The sequence below is a fragment of the Zootoca vivipara genome, chromosome 1, assembly GCF_965207765.1.
Source record: "Zootoca vivipara chromosome 1, rZooViv2.hap1.1, whole genome shotgun sequence".
NCBI lineage: Eukaryota > Metazoa > Chordata > Lepidosauria > Squamata > Lacertidae > Zootoca > Zootoca vivipara.
In genome coordinates, this window is record NC_142582.1 from 114,906,762 (window position 1) to 114,928,991 (window position 22,230).

Below are 22,230 nucleotides of genomic sequence, written 5' to 3' on the forward strand. Positions count from 1 at the left end.
GTCACAGAAGGAGGAATGCAATTAAAAAAGCAAGAGTAGCAGGAGTAGAGAAGGGAGGAAACGAGGCACAGGGAGAGATCATGAAGTTGCCTAATGCCTGCTAGAAATGTCGTCTCTAGGAAGGTGTTGGAAGCTATCAGCTCTTGAGGGTGATCCCACCTTCCTGCAATCAGGCAGCCTAATATGACCAAGAGGCTCAGTGGGCACCCTAGATTACTTTTCACCTGCCTCAAGCCTCTTTCATAAGAAAGCAAACAACCTGAGCAAGAAGCCCAGGCTGTTGTTACCCATCCCTGCTGCCACTTATGTGCATTCACAGCTCCCACAGTTCCTTAGTGCCTTAAAAGCAGAAGTGCATGTAAAATGAAGCTTTGCTGATTGCAATGTGCGGGGCATATTTCAAGCAGCTGTGAAGAGATGAGGCTGGTACCACTTGTGAAGAATGAACCCAAATCTGCCACCTGAGCAGCCTGGCTCATCCTGGCTTACAGTTTGGGAGAGTCAAAATGGTTTTCAGGCCTGTCTTCCTGTACTGTTTGCTTGGTACATTTATGAACATTTATTATATATGTGTGACCTTTATATATGTGTGACCTCAAAATTCTTATAACATATCTGTTCATCTTTTGCCCAGCTGTTTGTTAAATAAGTGCCTGATAAAAACATTCATGGCAGCCTCTGTAGTGCCACTTCTGCTGTGATAGGAAATCTGAAAGTGAGCCTAGCTTACTGAAGACTAGGACCTTGATTTTTGCTGCTCCAGGGAAAGGAACTCAATCGGCAGTTATCAGCCAGTAAAGAAAGAGTTAACAGGGCAAGTCAGTTGCTCATGCTCTTCCTGGAAATATCATTAAAAAAGTCATGGTCAATATTTTTTCTTCTTCTTTAGTGTTCTTCTTGTTTAGGGAAGGACAACATGACATTTCTCAACAGTCATATTCAACATGACATTTCTCAACAGTGCCCCAACACAGATAGATAGTAGCTCACTGCAAGGAGCTTTCACTGCTTCTTCCAAGAGACACCTCTGAACGTAAGTATCAAACGTGCCTTTCCCGATGCTGCTATGACAGAGGTTGGCTTGTAGGGTACCACAGGGGTGGTCTGTGTGCAAGTGGAGGTGTCTGAAAAGGAGGGGAGCATAGCAGGTATGAAAAAGGAGGTGTTGGTGGAAAGGGGAGTGGGTTCAAAGGAGGCTGTGGAATAGAAGCAGCTTTAGAAATGGGGAGTTGAAAAGGGTAGTTAGAATTAACACTGGGTGGGAAGATCGAAGGAGCTAAATGGGGGTCTGTGTGCAAGGGAGAGTTGCAAAAAAGGAGGGAGGTGAAGGCATGGGCATGGGAGTGATGCTGAAAATTGGGGGGGGTACAAAGGGACTGCAAAAATAGGAGGGATGGCTTTAGAATTGGGAGGAAGGGGAAAAGATGGCTTAATAGTTGCAATGTATGGGAGGAGGAAGATCTAGGAGGTTGCCATGGGGGGTGGTCTGTGTGCAAGTGGAAATGACAGTAAAGGAAAGGTGAGGAAGGGGCATGGAAATGGGGGCAAAGGTGGAAATGGAGGTGCAAATGGGGAATAGAAGAGAGAAGCAGCTTCAGAAATGGGGTTAGGAAATTATGACATAGAATCATAGAACTGGAAGGGACCAACGGGTCATCCAGCCCAACCCCCTGCAATGCAGTAATCTCAGTTGAATAAGCCCTGACAGATGGCCATCCAACCTCTGTTTAAAAACCTCCATTGAATGAGATTTCTCCCACTTCTAAGGGAGTTGATTCGCTGTTGAACAGCTCTCATGGTCATAAAACCATTCCTCACGTTTAGTCAGAATCTCCATTTTTTGTCATTTGAATCCATTGGCTCTGGAGCAGCAGAAAACAAGCTTCCTCCAGTGTGGTTAAGAGCGGTAGACTCGTAATCTGGTGAACCGGGTTTGCATTTCCGCTCCTCCACATGCAGCTGCGGGGTGAGCAAGCCCAGGTGGTACCCGGTGCAGAATTTTTTGTCACCCCCCCACACACCGTTTTGCCAGTGCGCTGGCAAAGCTGCATCCTCTTGGGAGCCACGGCTCCTGTCCCTCCCTCCCTCCCCAGCTCGCTTTACTTTGGGAGTAATCCTGGAATCACAGAACCGTAGTTAGAATGGGACCCGCTCATTTAATTCAACCCTGGTGATTAATTCTGATAAAGCCTGAACCAGCATGTTAGAAACCTCCCGTGGATGGGGGCGCAGTCCCGCACCTCCGGCGCATTTTTATTCAATTACGCGTGGAGTGTGCAGCTCAATCTATATTTACTTGCAAGTAAGCCTTGCAAGGGAGTGTGCACAGGGTCTCTTGGTGCTTCCTCTGCCTCTCACCCACCTGCAATTCTGCTTCTTCACTTTCATAACAAAGCCCTGATTTGGCAGTTTCAGATTTTGCTGCTCCTTGTCCTGCCCCATATTTGGCTGCCCCCCCCCCCGGCAAGAGGCGGGTCGTTGACAACAACGACCAATCCAGGGGCTTCCATGCAAATCATGGCCAGTGTGTGTTTGTTTCCATTTCCCAGTGTGGCGGCTTTTGGGAAAAGAATCATAGAATCATAGAGTTGGAAGAGACCACAAGGGCCATCCAATCCAAACCCCTCGAGGCGAGACATTGTGTTCCTCTGGAAGTAGTCTGTGAAGACAAATCACATTCAAAATTCATCATTGCAATGTCTTGCCTTTGAGTCATTTGACTCTTAGAATCATGGAATCATAGAGTTGGAAGAGACCACAAGGGCCATCCAGTCCAACCCCCTGCCAAGCAGGAAACACCATTAAAGCATTCTTGACATATGCCTGTCAAGCCTCTGCTTAAAGACCTCCAAAGAAGGAGACTCCACCACACTCCTTGGTAGCAAATTCCACTGTCGAACAGCTCTTACTGTCAGGAAGTTCTTCCTAATGTTTAGGTGGAATCTTCTTTCTTGAAGTTTGAATCCATTGCTCCGTGTCCGCTTCTCTGGAGCAGCAGAAAACAATCTTTCTCCCTCCTCCATATGACATCCTTTCATATATTTGAACATGGCTATCATATCACCCCTTAACCTTCTCTTCTCCAGGCTAAACATACCCAGCTCCCTAAGCCGTTCCTCATAAGGCATCGTTTCCAGGCCTTTGACCATTTTGGTTGCCCTCTTCTGGACACGTTCCAGCTTGTCAGTATCCTTCTTGAACTGTGGTGCCCAGAACTGGACACAGTACTCCAGGTGAGGTCTGACCAGAGCAGAATACAGTGGTACTATTACTTCCCTTGATCTAGATGCTATACTCCTATTGATGCAGCCCAGAATTGCATTGGCTTTTTTAGCTGCTGCATCACACTGCTGACTCATGTCAAGTCTGTGGTCTACCAAGACTCTTAGATCCTTTTCACATGTACTGCTCTCAAGCCAGGTGTCACCCATCCTGTATTTGTGCCTTTCATTTTTTTTGCCCAAGTGTAGTACCTTACATTTCTCCTTGTTAAAATTCATATTGTTTGCTTTGGCCCAGTTGTCTAATCTGTTAAGGTCATTTTTAAGTGTGATACTGTCCTCTGGGGTATTAGCCACCACTCCCAATTTGGTGTCGTCTGCAAACTTGCTCAGGATGCCCTCAAGCCCATCATCCAAGTCATTGATAAAGATGTTGAATAAGACTGGGCCCAAGACAGAACCCTGTGGCACACCACTAGTCACTACTCTCCAGGATGTGGAGGAGCCATTGATGAGCACCCTTTGGGTTCAGTCAGCCAGCCAGTTACAAATCCACTGAATGGTAGCATTGTCTAGCCCACATTTTACCAGCTTCTTTACAAGAATATCATGGGGCACCTTGTCAAAGGCCTTGCTGAAATCAAGATAGGCTACATCCACAGCGTTCCCTTCATCTACCAGGCTTGTAATTCTGTCAAAAAATTCCTTCAGTAGCACCTTAAAGACCAACTAAGTTTATATTTTGGTATGAGCTTTCGTGTGCATGCACACTTCTTCAGATACACTAGAAACAGAAGTGTCAGACCCTATATATATACAGAGGGTGATGGGGGTGGGTGGGAATGGGTGATGGGCTGATGGGAGTGGTAAACCTGTAGATGGCTGTTAATGGCTGCTGATGGCTGCAATTAGTCCTGGGGGGGGGGGAGCAAGGGCTGAGGTGCTAAAGAAAGCTTGATCATGCATAATGAGATAAGAATCCAATGTCTCTATTCATCCCAGGTGGTTCCATGATTTTAAGCTTGGTAATGATTTCCAATTCAGCAACTTCTCTTTCCAGTCTGTTCCTGAAATTTCTCTGTAATAAAACAGATGCTTTGAGATCTTGTATAGAATGTCCTGGGAGATTGAAGTGTTCTTCATATACATTCTTGTATAGAATGTCCTGGGAGATTGAGTTGTGCGGAGAAGTTTCCGACTGCACAACAAAAGGCTTCCCCGCTCTCCCCAAGCCCGGGAAAGGCAGCTGCCGACTGCCCCCCCCCGCCGCCACCGCCCCAAAGCGGTCCCCAACCAAGCTGCTCCGAACGGCCCCGAACGGCGCCCAGCCAAGCTCCCCCAAAGTACCACTGTGGCTAGCAGCGACAGGAGCAGCAGCCTGGTGGCGGCACTGCCGCCTCCATGTTGTGCCGCAGCAGCAGCTGCCCGCCAAGTGGCTCAGGCGTGCTCCATGCTCTGAGTGCATCGCGCTCAGCAGATGGGGAGGGAGGCGTTCTCCGGATTCCCCACCTCCTCCTCTGTTTCCGCCCATAGCTGCCAAGTCTCCCGTATTCCCCGGGAAACCCCCGTTTTTCCAGCCGTTCCCAGCTGGAAAAACGGATTTTTTTGTTTTCCCCCGGTTTACTTACCGGCGAGGGGAGGCTCCTTCTGCGCATGTCTGGAGCCTCTGGACATGTGCAGAAGCGATTTCTGGCGCGGCGGCCATTTTGCAACTGGGTGGAGCATGCTCAGAAGCGACATTTGATGCTGCTCTGCCCAGTTCCAAAATGGCCACAGCGCGACTTCCGGCGCGGCGGCCATCTTGGAACTGGGCAGAGCATGCTCAGAAGCGACTTTTGATGCTGCTCTACCCAGTTCCAAAATGGCGGCAGCGTTACTTCCAGTCTGCCAATCCCTTATTTTTCCAGCAGGAACTTGGCAGGTATGCCTCCACCTCCTCATTGAGGCACTGCTGCCGCTCTGGGAAGGAGAGGGGGGAAGGGGGCTGGGAGCCTCCCGCTTCCCTCCAGCCCCAGGATGAGCTGAGCAGAAGCCAAGGGACACCCGCCCCTTTCCCCGGTGTGGGATAACCGTGGGCCCCTGGAATGCCACGTGTGCGCAGTCTGCATGGGGCGCCAGCGGCAGCCTGTAGAGACCACACATGTCCATACAGCAAGTGCGGGCAGAGGTGAGGGGCGTGCCAAGTGTCACCCCCCAGGGTGGAACCCGGGGCGCCCTGCCCCATTGCTCCCCCTTGCTATGCCCCTGGAATAGTCACACTTCTTAGAAGTCTTTCAGCCTCACTTACCTCACACAGTATTTGTTGTGGGGAAGGCAGGGCCGGTGCGTCCATAAAGGCAAGCTAGGCAGCTGCCTAGAGCGCCATCATCCGAGGGGCGCTGCCAGCCTGCCACCCGCTCGCCTGCCTCTCGCCTCTCGTCACTTTCCCTCCTGCTGCTGCTTGCTGCTGGCTGCAGAGGCACTTCCCTGCAATGCCCAGCTCCTTCCCCTTCCTCGCCCTGTCGCCCTGCCGAGCGCCATGAGCCCAGGTGGGTTAGGTGTCCGGGTCCCCAACACAGGAGAGGACGCTGCCGCCGCTGCGAGACGGAGCGCAAAGTGGGAGCGTGCGCGCCCCAACGGCTCAGTGGGCCCCGGCCTCGCTTGCGTCATCAGAGCTGCCTAGAGCGGCCTAGAGCACCGCAAGACGGAGCGCGAAGTGGGAGCGTGCACGCCCCGATGGCTAGGTGGGCCTCAGCCTCGCTTGCGCCCGGGATGGGGCTGGCACGGCGCCCTCTGGCTGCCCTCTTCTCCTGTGCCACTCCTGCTTCTCCTGCCTTCCGGGGACCTTGGGGGCGCAGCCCGCCGCGCGGCCCCGCATCACACGCGCCTCTTCCCTTAGCCGCGGTGACCGGGATGGCGAGGAGCGGCACTCCCCTCGCCCCTAGCTGCCAGCTGCCTGGCACGCCGGCTGCCTGGATTTCATCCCAAAATAGCGACTTTCTGGAACATAAATAATTGTGCTGCACATTTGTGGGAAATTAAATTTATTCTTCACTGGCATATGAAAAATTATTTACACATTTAAAGTAAATATGGTACACCTATTAGGAGCCCTAGAGAAACTGCAGGCTGATATTTTTGAGCACATTAGCAAGTCAAGTCAGGGAAGATGAATGAGAGGTCACAGGACCAAAACAGCTGGTTGCCTCCTCTCAACTATCAGTGACATTTCTGGTTAGTTGTGCCAGAGATGAAAGTGAGTCCACTGAGCAGAAAATAGGAGTGGGAGAAGTCTTTTTATTTTCATCAAATGAACTTCTGCATTCAAGATGAGTGGTGCCATTCAGAGAGGGCAGTTGCTGTCCCTCGGACTTCCTTCCCCTCCAGGTTTCAAACCACTTACGATGATGATTAAATATGTATTGGTTGCTTAATATAATTTTTTTTTGTCTCAAAGCAACTTAATTTTTTTAAAAGCATACAATACCAAATTAAAATGCACCAAAATGTTTTAATTCTTAAAAAATGAATGAATGAATGAATAACCAGGAGATTAAAAAGCATATAGTTATTCCTCAGGAATCATTGGTGTTAATCTGTATCATTACTGGTGTGCATGAGCGAGTTCTGTATGGGTCTGCCTCTTTCCCCATTTCATCCTAACAACAACCCTGTGAGGCAAGTTAAGTGGACTGCAACTTCTTTTCACACTACTTGTGTTTAACTTATGCCACAAAACGATGATGCTTCTAATTTAGATTGCATAATTGAAAGATTTGGCAGATTTCAGAGGCAGTTTCGGTGGCTTTTTGCCATGACAGCAGTGGGTGCTTCCAGACTGGGGTGTGTTGTGTTTGTTAATATAGCCACTCCAGTTACGGTACTTTGGATATCGGAAATAGGGCACTAGCAACAGGATTTTATTTTACTGTATAGGAATTCCCATGGAAAAAGTAAATCTAGATTAAAGGTGGGGGGAGAGATACAGGTTAGTATTTTTAGGCCAACAGTGTTTTGAGGATGCTGTGAAAAATGTGTGTGCATAAGGAACACTGATCCCATAATATGTACAATAAAATGCACCATTCATGGTAGTATACCACTGATTATTATATGGTGAGAACACTATTTTGCATGCAGAAGGTCTCTGGTTCAATCCCTAGGAGAGATTCCTGGTCTGAAATCTCAAAGAGTTGCTGCCAGTCAGTGTAGACAATACTGAACTAAATTGTCCAGTGGTTGAACTCAGAATAAGGTACCTTTTTATGTTGTTCTCAGTGAGAGAGCATCTGCTTTGAATGCAGAAAGCCCCAGGATCAAACCCTGGCATCTGGTATGGCTGGGAATAACCCCCTACCCAAAGCCCTGGAGAGCTGCTACCAGTCAGTGCAGGCAGTGCTAAGCTAGATGGTCAGAGGTCCTGACTTCTCCCAGCAGTTCTGCGAGACAGAGAGGTTGCAGTGAGTGATTTGCCTGCTCTTGGGCCCTTTATGATTTCGATTTGTTTGAAATTGAAACATTAAAGAGACTTAAATTTCAGCATCACATTTAACATTTTTCAAAGTGATTTCTGTGCTAAAACTGTGTTCTGTTTGAGAAAATAAATCCTCCTCCTCCTCTTTCCATTTGGCAGCCCGTCATATATTTGAAGAGGGCCATCCTATTACCTCCCAGCCTTCTGTTCTCCAGACTCCCTCAACTCTTCATCATACCCAACTCCCTCAACTCTTCATCATAAGTCTTGGTAGCAAATTAATGATCCAAAACAAGAGGGCAATGTACCACTTAAAACTATATGTTAACAGGCATTTTTAAAAGTGGGTTGTTGGCAGTAAATAAAACAAAAATAAAGTAAAAGCTACAGCAGTGAGCTTTTTCAGTAGCTTTTCTTCAGGAAGGGAGACGGTTGATTAATCAACTATTTAAACGTCATTTACTAGCCACCCATTGTTCACTCCCCATCCCCAGGAGGCTAACGGAAGTTGTTCCACACATCCTGATCTTCTTGCCTACTACAGTAGCTGGGAGGAGCTACTCAGGAGAATATAAATTTAGAACCAGAATCAGTTCTGGCTGATGAAGTGCCCTAGACATGTGAGTTCAGCAGCAGGGCAAGGAGACCAGGGCACCCCACTCTGCCCAATGTAATCCCTAACTCTTAATCTTAATCGGATAACAACAACAACGACAACAGATTAACCAACCATGCATGTAGAAAGTCATTAGGGACATGGGGGGATTTCCAGTGTTTTGCACCCTCGGCCGTATGTATGATTATCTCCCCATGGGCATGTCAGAGGTGCAATGAGCTAATGGTCCCCTGGGATCAAGTTCATTCCTTTGAGGCCAAGGGGGCAGAATTAGAAAGTGTACGAGAAGCCAAGACAGCGGTGGAAATGGGCTTCAGGGAGGTGGTAGTTAGGTCCCGCTGCCACAATGACAACAACCCCACTGCTGTCAGGGAGAATGAAGTTCTCAAGGATGGGGAACATCACTTTGAGGAAGAGGAAGGCATTCCCTTAGAAGGGACCCATTCTTGGGGGGGGGTGCTTACGTCAAAGTTACCTCTTCATTGGGTTGGTGGGGGATTGTGGTAGTTAGGAATATATGTATGCGATGGGCATACAGATTGCAGGAGGAATTGCCTGCCTGGTGCCAGGATTTCAGATGTTGCTTGTTGCCCAGATAGCCTTTTGCCTAGGTGGGAGTAAGCACCAGTTCTTTCAATTATACATGGATAGGATTGTGCTCTGAGTCCTTAAACTGCCACAAAACTCTTTACTGCATTTTACTCCAATGGACAGGTAAACAGCTGCTTGCTAGTTGAAAGAGGTTTGTGTTGCGTATTTAGCAGATTAATTGCACTGCAGAAATTGTGCTGGGGAGATCACACGTTCAGGAAACAATGAAGAAACGCAGAAATATCTTTTGCAAAACAAAACAAAAACTCCTCTTACATTAAATTACATTACATCTATAAGTATGACCCATCCATCCATTCACCAGGGTACATGCTGCTCTTTATATACTATACCCAATTGCTGACACAGCTTAATTAACACAACAGCACCTGCTATACCGCTTCACAGCTGTAAAACTATGTCATGATATGTACTCTGTCCTTTAAAGAAAAACACAAAGAGATACAATGAACCTTAATATTTAAAGAAACCACTCAACAGTTTGGTATACTGCTTTCCACAAAGAAACACAAACTTGCGTAAAAAAACAATCTTGCTTTATTTTACCTCACTCCAACCTTACTAAAGGCTTTAATAACGATCACTATGCTTCCAACATTCTGCCAAAAGAAAAGAAAGTGAGATTGTTAAAATCCTGCCAGAAAGGCATATAAGAGTCGAATGACTCAAAGGCAAGCCATTGCAATGATGAATTTTGTTTTTTAAAAAAATATATTTATTAAGAATTTTCTCAAACAACAAAACATACAAAAATACAAAAAAAGACAAAAACAAAATACCATACATACAAAACAAAGCAAGAAAAAAAAAGAAAGAAAAGAAAAAGAAGAACAAAAAAAATCTAGCTATCAAATCTTTTTTCATAACTTCGTTATAGGACCTCCCCAATTCTCCCCATATTGGGTCCATTATAATAACTAGATTAACAGTATTCAATATACATGGTATCTCATATTCCAATTCTACTTTTTTCTCCTTTTCTCCAATAATTCCAATCTCACATTTCTATTTACCTTTCAATATATAATCCATAACTTTCCCTCACCTTCATTTTTTTGCTATCAATGAATCATCCTTCAATTATTATCTCTTATATCATGATACATAATACATTTATGACAATCAGAACTCCATCCCTCCTTCCACCAATTCCAGATTCTCTGGAGATTTCAGCGAATTCCGTAATTCAAACCAGTATCGGGTCTTCCATATCATCAGTCCATTAATTCCTCATAGAATTCTTCTACCCCATTCCCACCCTTTCCCATATCCTCTTTCCAACTTTTTTGTACCACTCCTTCTGTTTCTCCCTCCCTCTATCTACCTCCCAACATCGTTTAGCCTTTTAAAAATTTCCCTCAAATATGCCCTGTACTCCCCCTCTCACTGGGAGTACAAAGGCCCATCCTGTTTTTTCCTTGAGTGGTTCTTGTAGCATGTCCTTTCTCTGTCCCACATCTCTCACTTGTGGGGCATTTTTCTCATCTTCCTCCTCTTCTTCAACATGCATAGGAATCTGCTGCTCTGTTTCCCTGTCTGTTGCCAAATGTTCCTCTTGGTCCTCTGACACCTCTCCATGTCTATTGTCCAAAATATTCTATAATAGTTGATTTTGCTCATTCAGCTCATTTTTAATGTCCAGGAGTATCATAGAAATCCTTTGCCAGAGTCCATCTTTGTTAAATGTTGAGACTACAGCCATCTTATCACTTTCCATCCCGTGGGAAAACAGCCAAGTGCAAAACCGGAAATGGCAGGAATATTGTTTAGAAATTTAGTTCTCCATTTTAAACCCAGTCTGGAAATTTTTTCTCTTTTAAATTCACTCTATGATTAAAGTTCTTTGCTTTTTTTTTTTAGATCCAATCCAAGCCAAGTTAAATGAAATCCATAATCCTCACTTAATTTCTATGGTCCATGCGCCAGTCCCTCCAGGGACCCAGAACGGGCTTCTTCAGGGAATTTAATTTAAACTTTACTCTTCACTCCCCTCCCCCCCCCGTTTCAGGGAGAGAGCTTTTAAGTCCAATTGATAACAAATTAAATGTTTCTTTTCACCTTCCCAGCAGGGATCAGGTTACTGTTTCATCAGTCTCTCAATAGAGGAGGTTGACTTCCCTTTTACCCCTCCTCCGTGTCCAAATTGATTCAGTTCCAATTGTTTTAAATAATTTACTCATGGGTCCCAACTTCTTTAGTTTAAGAAAAGGGAAGGAATCCACCGCTCTCCGCTGCCGGCACGTAGCTTCAAAATGCCCCCCCCCCCCGCGACTACCACTCCAACTCTCTCCGGAGCTCTAAGGCATACCGGGGAGTTGAGGAGTCGCGGATCGGGATGCCGCTGAGCTAATTCGTCCCCAGGAAGCACTACCTGGGGCTCTTTTGGGGAGATGAGTCGCTATCTCACCTTTCCACCCCTCGCAAAGCCGGGTTGCCTCGGAGCTCGAGGCGAACCCCGCCAATCAGCGCTGGCGGTGGCCAGAAGTCCTGCAATGATGAATTTTGAATGTGATTTGTCTTCACAGACTACTTCCAGAGGAACACAATGTCTCGCCTCTACCTGTGTTTGCTTCTTGCTGGGCTCTGTGCTTTTGCCCAATGTCACCATACCCCTGACCACAAAGAGAACCATGGCCATGGCCATTCTCCTCCTGCTGAAGGTGAAAGAGGTCTGCGCTCTTTGAAGATAGCCCCAGGAAATGCTGACTTCGCCTTTCGATTCTACCACCATGTTGCTTCGGAGACCGCTGAGAAGAACATTTTCTTTTCCCCTCTGAGCATTTCCACTGCCTTGGCCATGGTGTCACTGGGAGCTAGAACAACCACGTTGAGTCAGCTTATGTCAGGACTTGGCTTCTTAGATATTACCGAAGAGGAAACATATGAGGTTTTCCATGATCTCTTCCGTTTACTGAACCGCCCCAATGCTGAACTCCACCTGGACATTGGGAACGCCCTATTCACAGCTGACCAAGTGAAACTCCAGAAGAAGTTCCTGGATGATGCCAAACATTTTTATGAGACGGACGTTCTTCCAACTAACTTCAAGAATCCTGCAGTAGCTGAAAGTCAAATCAATAGCTATATAGAAAACAAAACCAATGGGAAAATAGTTGATGCTGTCAAGGGTCTTAACCCAGATGCTCTAATGGTTATGGTGAACTATATTTACATGAGAGGTAAGTCAGATGGACTTGTTTTATACACGTTTTGCATCTTGGATGTTCTCACTTTGAGGTTTAAACTTTAAGATGTGGTTCAGATTTGTTGGTGCTTTAGTCTGGAGTCATCATCTGCCCACTGTGTGAGAGTAATCTTCTCAGACTTCTCATCACAGAGAAGTTCCTTTAATCAATCAAAAAATTGACCTCCACCATTATCAAAACAAATCAAATATACTGTGAGACTCCTTTTCCTGGAAATGAGATTAAGTAATTGGGAACTAGATTAAGAACAGTAAGATATCACTAAAACAGGAGCTTTTATTAAAAGCTCTGAGTATGACAATTAAAATATTGAAGAATTAAATGACATGTATGCTGTTATTGTTCTTTCCAAAAGCCAATTGGGAAAAACCTTTCAATTCTCTGAGTACAAGAGAAGGAGACTTCCATGTGGATGAGCAAACCACGGTGAAAGTCCCTATGATGAACAAAGACAGCTGGTTTGCGTTTTACCATGATAAGATCCTGTCCTGCAAGGTTGTGAAGCTCCCTTACAAGGGCGACGTTTCAGCATTATTTATTCTTCCTGACCAAGGAAAAATGAAGCTGTTGGAAAATGCTCTTAGCAAAGAAGTTTTGTTAAAATGGATGAATTCAACAAAATCACAGTAAGTGTGCATGCCATAGTGTAAAGAGTGTAGTACATATTTGTAGGTGTAAATATATTGTTGTTAGTTTGAGGGGTAGTGATAAGCTGTATAGTGACCAAGTCCCTTGTAATTCCAGAACAGGATCAACTGAGCATAGACATCACTGAGACAGGAGTGCAAACATGCTAGGAATGTGGGCTTGGGAGAGCACTTCTTTGATTGGAATTCTGTCCTGCCATATGACACCCAAAATCCTCCCGGCACATCCCCCCCCCCAAAGCAATACCTCACTAGCCTCTGGTTCCTCTTTCAACAGGAGAATAGATCTATCCCTTCCAAAGTTTACAATCTCTGGCAACTATGCTATCAAAGGGATGTTAAGAAGAATGAATATTACAGAGGTATTCACAGATCAAGCAGACCTCTCTGGAATAACTGGGAAGCCAGAGCTGAAGATTTCCAAGGTAGGCTTCTCAAAATTCAACAGGTTGATCTATATTTTCTTTCATCCTCCGTTTTTCACCAGAGGTACACTGTTGTCTGAAGGTTCAAATGAACATAATTTGGGGTACTTGAACCACAATCCCATCTCTCATGGAGAGCAGGAACCAAAAATATTTGCTATTCCAGCTATGATGATTAAGAGGCACCAAAATACCATCACTCCCTCTGCCTCCCTAATGGCATGAGTGGTGCTTGATGACAGTTGAGGGGGTGGAGCCCCACTGGAGCTGGTCTCCCAACAGAACAGATGGAGAGACCCTTAAGGCCCAGCTCTCCCTCTTCCCTTGGTCATGCTATCTGGGGCTGATGGGAGTTGGGATCCAAAAACATAAGGAGGGCCACAGCTTCCCCACCTCTGACACAGAATTTTCAAGAGCAGATGATTAGGTGCTAGTTGCTTTGCAAAGACTGCAGTTAGCATTGGAGAAGGAGGAGAAATCGGATATATTTGCAAGCTTCGTGTAGACAGTATCGTTTATCACATACCTGCTTTAGTCTGACCTGCTCATACATTGTTTGTTTTTTAAATAAAAAAATACTCCTGATTAACCATATGCTGTGTGTATTACTGCAGCATACTTTTAAAGTATATTACTAAATATGTATTGTATCCAGTTATATAAACTTTTGTTTTGATAAAAATAAAAATAAAAATAAAAATAATAATTTATTTATACCCCGCCCATCTGGCTGGGCTTCCCCAGGCACTCTGGGTGGCTTCCAACAGAAAAATAAAACACAGTAATCTATTAAACATTAAAAGCCTCCCAAAACAGGGCTGCCTTGAGATGCCTTCTAAAAGTCTGGTAATTGTTTTTCTCTTTGACATCTGATGGGAGGGCCTCCCACAGGGTGGGCACCACTACCGAGAAGGCCCCCTGCCTAGTTCCCTGCAACTTGGCTTCTTGCAACGAGGGAACCGCCAGAAGGCCCTCGGTGCTGGCAGAATGATGGAGGTGGAGACGCTCCTTCAGGTATACTGGACCGAGGCCATTTAGGGCTTTAAAGGTCAGCACCAACACTTTGAATTGTGCTCGGAAATGTACTGGGATCCAATGTAGATCTTTCAAGACCGGTGTTATGTGGTCTCGGCAGCCGCTCCCAGTCACCAGGCTAGCTGCCGCATTCTGGATTAGTTGTAGTTTCCGGGTCACCTTCAAAGGTAGCCCCACGTAGAGCGCATTGCAGTAGTCCAAGGGAGAGATAACTAGAGCATGTACCACTCTGGTGAGACATTCCACGGGCAGGTAGGGTCTCAGCCTGCGTACCAGGTGGAGCTGATAGACAGCTGCGCTGGACACAGAATTGACCTGCACCTCCATGGACAGTTGTGAGTCCAAAATGACTCCCAGGCTGCGCACCTGGTCCTTCAGGGGCACAGTTACCCCATTCAGGACCAGGGAGTCCTCCACACCTGCCTGCCTCCTGTCCCCCACAAACAGTACTTCTGTCTTGTCAGGATTCATCCTCAATCTGTTAGCCGCCATCCATCCTCCAACCGCCTCCAGGCACTCACACAGGACCTTCACTGGTTCTGATTTGAGAGGTAGAGCTGGGTATCATCCAGACTTCTGCCCGATTGCGATGCAATGGCAGGCACTGTTCTCAGCTGAGGAGGACGGGTGCCTTCGAGGCAAGGGGAAATTGCTACAGCACAGCAACTCCCCAGGAAAAAAAACCCCTAATTGAGCTTTTAGGGGGCATGGATCCAGCAGACGCCAGGAGCGTGCTCCCCCCTCCATCAGACGCCTAATTTCTGGGCGCTGAGAGAGCAGGGGGTAGAAGCAAAACACGGCGCATTGCGGAACAAAGCTATCTCGGAGGCACGAAGTTGCGACCTTGCCAGCATCAGCGATTGGTTCTTTCTAAATTTGGAACTAAAAAGGACTGTGCCGTGAGTACCGGTGGAAAAAATATCTGAACAGCTAAATTAACAAAAATCGGGCCACGGGAAGGGGTGGAAAATAGGAAGTCAGCCCCTGATTATTGTGGGACGGAAAAGGCAATAATATTGTCCTGAGCCCAAAGTTGCATCTGAATTTAAGAAGCTAAGAACTGGGGGAAATTGTTGTTACTTACTTTGGAGGAGAGCCCTCTAAGCGGCAGGCGAAAGGCTATTGTGATTCATTCTAAAGGAATGTACTTTCGATTTTGAATTCCTGAATTGCCAAGAGCTCTACTGAATATAAGGACTGGATATACAAGGGAATTGGATCGGATCTTGGTGAAGAAAATAAAGAAAAAAGGATATATTGTTTGAAAATGGAGTACTATTTTTGACTTTCGTTTTCGGGTGAGTTATGGCCACCATTTCCTGAGCAGCAAACACTGACTGTCCTTGGAGAAGGAAATCAGATAGCCAAAACATGTCTGACTTTATGCAGTTTGTGCTGGCACAGCTATTGGAAATTAAAAATGACTTGGTACAGTGCAATTTGGAGATTAGAAAAATCAAAGGTTGCGATGATCAGAAAGAACTGAACAGTGGGAGTGAGAGCCCAACTGTCCAGTCGCAATTGGAGGAGAAAACTCAACAAGATGGACTGGGGGAGGGTGAGAGCACCCCAGCCCATTTAGAAGAAATCGAGTGGTACAGAAGGAGTGAGAGTCCATCTGTGCACGAAAAAGTAGTTGAGAAAAACCAGTATGAATTGAAAAATATCTCCTCTTGACAGATGAAGACATCGGACCAAGGAGTCAAGATGACCACAGAAAACAGAAAAGGGGTGCTTAGGATTACAGGATTGAAGAAAGACGCAGGGCAGCAGGGGAAGGTTAAAGGAATGAGGGTAGAAAGAAAGGTGGGGAAGGGGGTGGGGTAAATAGTATATAATTGGCTATGTAATAGGGTAATCCGAATCGAAATAGGACTGTTTATATAGACTTGCCGACCATAAAAGGGGACTTGTGATTAGTAGGGTTAACAATAGAAATATGGTTGTGATTGAGATGGGGAGTTCTTAGAGGAGAGGTGTGGGTATAAGGAAGAGAATTTTTAGTTTAGTATAGTGTAAAAGTAGATTTAGAATTTTATAATATGAATTAAATGAAGAAGTATGTTTAAGGCAGAAATATAATATGTAAGGAAAGAGGAGTATGATGTTGTCATAGATGATAAATATGTAATCTATAACGAAAAGGATAAATATAGAAATTTGGTGTAAAATTTAAAAGGTATAAACATGTTTAAGATAGAAAGAAATAATGTTAAGATGAAGAGTATGAAATTGCCAAAGAGGGTATAAGATGAACCACAGTAAGGGGGGCTGAGGAGGTCAACTTACAATGTCAGAAAAGATGAATGGTTTTTGAACTATATATGTATGTTTCTGTTTGCATTTTTGTACTTTTTTGTATTCTTTTTGTATTCTTGTTTTTTCTTTTTTCATGTTTTGTAATTTTCTTTGTGTGTTTTGTATTTTTGTAAAATCTTTAATACATTTAATTAAAAAAAAGAGCTGGGTATCATCCGCATACTGATGAACACCCAGCCCAAAACCCCTGATGATCTCTCCCAGCGGCTGCATGTAGATGTTAAAAACCATGGGGGAGAGGACAGAACCCTGAGGCACCCCACAAGTGAGAGCCCAGGGGCCTGAACACTCATCCCCCACCACTACTTTCTGAACACGGCCCAGGAGGAAGGAGCGGAACCATTGTATGACAGTACCCCCAGCTCCCAACCCCTTTAGGCGGTCCAGAAGTATGTTATGGCCAATGGTGTCAAAACCCGCTGAGAGATCCAGCAGGACTAGGAAACAGCTCTCACCTTTGTCCCTAGCCCGCAGGAGATCATCAACCAGTGTGACTAAGGCAGTTTCAGTCCCATGATGAGGCCTGAATCCTGACTGGAAGGGATCCAAATGGTCCGTTTCTTCCAGCCGTGCCTGGAGTTGTTCAGCAACCACTCGCTCAATCACCTTGCCCAAGAATGGAAGATTTGAGACTGGACGATAGTTGGCCATATTGGCTGCATCTAAAGATGGTTTTTTAAGAAGCGGTTTAATAACAGCCTCTTTCAGCAGGTCTGGGAAGGCTCCCTCACGGAGAGAAGCATTCACCAACCCGCAAAGCCCATCGCCCAGCCCTTCCCGGCTAGCTTTTATAAGCCAGGATGGGCAAGGATCAAGGAGACAGGTGGTTGGTTTCACTCGTCCAAGCAGCCTGTCCACATCCTCGGGGGTAACAGATTGGAATTGATCCCACACAACTTGACTAGACAGACCTCCAGCACTCCCCCGCCCCGGCCTTGCCCCCACGGTGGAGTCTACCTCTTCCCGAATCTGAGCGACTTTATCTGCAAAAAACTTTGCAAAATCGTTGCAGGAGATCATGTGGCCCGTACTAGGCCCTGATTGATCTGGTGGTTCCACTAAACTGCGAACCACCTGAAAAAGTCTCCTGCTACTGTTTTCTGCAGATGCAATAGAGGCGGTGAAGAAAGTCTTCTTTGCTGCCGCTACCGCCACTTGGTAGGCTCGACATTGAGCTCTAACCCGTGTCCGGTCAGATTCAGAATGAGTTATCCGCCACCGGCGCTCTAGCCGTCTCAGCGATTGTTTCATTGCCCTCAGATCCATGGAAAACCACGGGACGGTCTGGGCTCCATGCAATCGGAGAAGGCGCTTCGGAGCCAAACAGTCAATAGCCCTGGTTAACTCCACATTCCAGTAGGCCACCAGGGAATCGGCTGAAAGGCCATCAACATGGGATAAAGCATCCCCTACCACTCTCTGGAAACCATTTGGATCCATTAAGTGGCGGGGGTGGACCATCCGAATAGGTCAACCTTCCTGCAGAGGGGAAGGGTCGCGGAGATGTCCAGTTGCACCAGGTAGTGAACTGACCATGGCACTTCTTTAGTTTCGCTTTTGCTTAGTGTCAGATCACCAACATCCATAGAGGTAAACACCAAGTCCAAGGCATGTCCGCGGCTATGAGTTGGGCCAGACTTATTCAGGGACAGCCCCATGGAGGCCATGCTTTCCACGAAGTCCCGAGTGGCCCCTTGTAAGGTTGTGTCAGCATGGATATTGAAATCCCCTAGGACAACCAAACTAGGTGTCTCCAGGAGAACATCCGCCACGACCTGAAGCAGCTGAGGCAGGGAATCCTTGGTGCAGCAGGGAGGTCGGTACACCAGAAGGAATCCTATACTGCCCCTATTGCCCACATTCCAGAACATGCACTCAAAGAACTGGGTCTTCCCAATAGGATGCCTGGTGCAAACTAATGACTTCCTAAAAATCACTGCAACCCCCCCCCCCCCGCCCACAAGGCCTGGGTTGCTGTGCGTAAGAGAAACCTGGTGGACACGCAGCAGCTAAAACAGGCCTATCTGCTTCATCCAACCAAGTCTCTGTTACACATGCCAGGTCAAGTCCTCCATCCACGATCAAGTCATGGATGGCAGTTGTCTTGTGAATCATTGATCTGGCATTGCACAGCAGCACCTTCAGGTCATGTGGGTATCCCTTGCTGATTCCAGTATCCATCCGGTCAGGACCAGACACGGAGGCAGGGATAGTCCTCAGACAACGACTAAGCCTGCCTCCTCGGTAATGACATGGTCTGGTCTTAGCATAACTCCTCCTCCTATCCATGATCACTGAGATCGGTTGTCCCAGTGCATCCCCCCCTGTGGAATCTGCCCCAGCCATTTTGTTGGCTGGGACCCACTCCCAGGCAGCCCTGACCCCTCCCCTTAAAAACAAAACAAAACCTATATAAAACAAAAAAAATACAATAAAACAATACAAACAAAAGACAAAAAAATACAAACTAAAATTAAACAAACCCAAATTAAACAAATTCCCAACCCCAACCAAACATACAATTTAAAAAGGTGAAAAGAAATTTAAAAAACATGTTAAAACATTTTAAAAAGAACTCTGCACTGTGCAGCAACAGCAGCAGTGGAAGCAGTCCTTAAGAGGTCTGTGAGGCCCCACCCTGGGCCAGGTGGTGAGTGGCAGGAACGGGGCCCTCAGTACCTTAGCAGGGAAGTCCTGGGCAGCTCCAACAGCAGCAGCAGCAGCAGCAGCAGCAGTGGAAGCAGTCCTTAAGAGGCCAGGTGGTAAGTGGCATTGATGTGTTTATGTGCTGGCTACTTTTGGAAACCTAGTGTTTATAATATTATAGGAGTAATAGGGTAATAGGAGTAATAAGGTATGTATTTTTAGCATAATCAGCCAGGGACAGGGATCTTGTTTCTCATCAACATTAAGGGAGAGAGACAAGAACTAGGAAAAAATAATTATAGAGAAGATTGACATCAAGATTTTCAGAAAATTCCATCAGTTCCTTGAGGCTGACTGATACAGAAATATGATGTTCAGAACGGGTTAGAGGATCCAGATCAATAGGTAATCAGAGTGAGAAATGACCACATGATATAGTTTCTTAAGAGATTCAATGGATTTGTTTATTTTGAAGGCCTAGATTTTCTCATGATGAAACCCTGAGTCAGACACAATCTTGCACTAATTTCTGTTGTATTTCTTTGCAGGCTATTCACGAAGCTTATTTAAATGTCCACAAGAATGGCACTGAAGCTGCAGCTACTACTGCCATGGAAATGGTTCCTATATCCCTTGCTCCTGCATTTGCGTTCAACTGCCCCTTTTTGATGCTGGTTGTTGACGAGGAAACTGGCACCGTCATATTCATGGGAAAAGTCATGAATCCTACAGAGGCATGATTGCTCAACTTGTGTTGCAGCACAGAAAACATGGGGTTTCCAATATGAAGCATGATTGATAAGATGATTTTAGGTATCAGAGTGATTACTGTCACATGTTCCCAAACCGTACAAATTAAACACTGATTGAGTTGTCTGCAAAATCACTTGCCATTTTTCTTTCTTTTTGCACAATCTTAAAAAAATATGCTGTTTATTTTAAGTGTCCTCTCTAGCATTTGGGGCGGGGTGTAGGCGGCTGTGCCATTTGAAAGATCAGGTTAACAGTATTTCATTATTATCCCTCATGCAGGTGTAGTATCCACAAGTAGCCAACAGTTGCAAGGAGAAGGTCAGGTAGGTCAAATGCTCAGAATGAGCTGAGGCTTTCAGGAGAGGTTACAAATAATTAAAAAAAAGGTTTCTTTGACTGTGCCCAAAGCAAGAGGAAGAACAAGCAAGTAGTAGGTCCTCAATGTGGAGAACACGAAGAAATTATATTTGGTGGCAGAGTGAAGAAAGAACTGCTCAACGCATACTTGGCCTCTGTCTTCACTGAAAAGAAAAGCAGTGCTCAACCTGGTGATAACAGAAAAAATAATCCATAGAGGGAGATGCAGTCTAAGACAGGGAAAAAAGATGGTATGGGAACTTCAAATGAATCCAAATCTGCAGCGCCTGATGAGCTGCACCCAAGGGCACTAAAGGAGCTTCCTGTTGTAATCTAAGAGCCTCTGTCTCTAATCTTGGAGAATTCTTGGAGAACAGGTGAGGTCTTTGCAGTCTGGAGGAGGGCAAATGTTTTCCCCATCTTCAAAAGGGGAGGGGGAGAAGACATTACCAGTGACCTTGACGTCAAGGTCCTAGAACAGATAATTAAACAATCTGCCTGTGAGCACTTAGAAAAGGATGCTGTGATGAATCGGGTCCTCCCTAACAAGAGGGCACGTGTTGCGGTGGGACCTGGCAATCAGTCAGTGTGTTGTGTGTGGGAACATTGGTGCGGTCACAACACCCGATTGGTGGTCCCTCGATCTTGTGTGCAATTTGGCCTGTGGGATGTCTGTCAAAGGAGATTGTGGAACTATTACCGTACATATATGCTGCACGGTCCCTGAGCTTTCTCTTTCGGGACGCAGTGCATCGGAACAGAGCTCTACCTGTCTCCACTGCCTACCGGAGAGAATCAGCGACCAGTTTTTGACGATATGGTGAATCATTCTAATTTCCTTTAATTTTGTATTTCCCCCTTTAGATTAATCACTTAATTTTGGTCCCTTTTTGAGTTCTTTTGTCCTTTAGCTTAATTTTGCCTCCCCCCCCCTTTCCCCCTTAATTATATAAGGGCCTTTTGGCCCTGGTGGGGCTTCCCACTCCCACCATTTTCATTGCAATTCTATCATTGTAATTTTGTGGGGTACCTTAATTTGGTTCCCTCCACGATAGTCTGCTGGAATGTGTTCTTTCCTGCTGCATGTTGCTGTTATCTGATTTAAATTTCTGTTTGCCAATGTCACAGAGCATTACAGGGAATTATTTCTAACCTCAAAGGGGAGCAGACGGGCGTCTTGGAGGCAGCGTCACCTCTCACCCCTTGGTTAACCTACCGATATGACAGCATGCCGGGCAGTGGGCTTTAGCTGTGGTTGCAGTGTAGAGGCTCGTTTGCTGGCCTTCGTCCATCATGTGCTAAGCACGATTTGGGGCAATTTCTGGATTCCACTATCACTGTAGCAAAAGGAGCTCCTTCTTGCTTTGGCTGTTCCATTATACCAATTTTGGGCTTGCTAGAGTTCCTCAACTATTTGAGCTGCTTCATTGCATTACCGTTCCTAGTGGGCAGTTGGGCAGGAATGCCATTTTAAGGGCACACCCTTCTTCCTCGAAGGAGCCATTTTTTATGGGCAGGAGCTCAATTGTTTGGCCATGAGCTTCTTCTCCGAGAGAGCCATCCTTGTCCTTTCTTGAACTGTTAAGAAGATTCCACTGGCTGTCACTACTACTCTACTCCCATTCTCAAGGGAGTCCTTCCAGAGCTGTCCCACAGAAACGGAAGCTGACTTCCTTTTTTGCTTCCGTTTTTGCTGAATTAGATAATTAAAATAAAATAAAGTTCTTTCATCTCTCACCTTATTTCATTCAGCTTTATTCATTTTACTTGGAAAATCTGCTGCTTGCAGTGGTGGTGATGAGGCTTTTGGCTGCAGAGTGTGTTGAAGCCATGAGCAGTTAAGCAAGCCTCTTCCCTTCTCTCCCCACTAGCAGGGCCGGCCCTGCGGCCAGGCTGGGTGGCGCAGGGCACCACAGCGCCGGCCCGCCAGGAGGGCGCCG

General features: G+C 46.0%; 1 protein-coding gene across 1 annotated transcript; it reads left to right on the forward strand.

Moving 5' to 3' along the window:
- Positions 1-887: 887 nt before the first annotated feature.
- Positions 888-20,063, forward strand: LOC118078410 (alpha-1-antiproteinase S-like). The gene is made up of 5 exons (XM_088672973.1): positions 888-1,033; positions 11,428-12,081; positions 12,464-12,734; positions 13,033-13,180; positions 19,729-20,063. Exons 2-5 carry the CDS (start codon positions 11,448-11,450, stop codon positions 19,918-19,920), a joined length of 1,245 nt encoding a protein of 414 aa, XP_088529099.1. The 5' UTR covers positions 888-1,033; positions 11,428-11,447; the 3' UTR covers positions 19,921-20,063.
- The last annotated feature ends 2,167 nt before the right edge of the window (positions 20,064-22,230 follow it).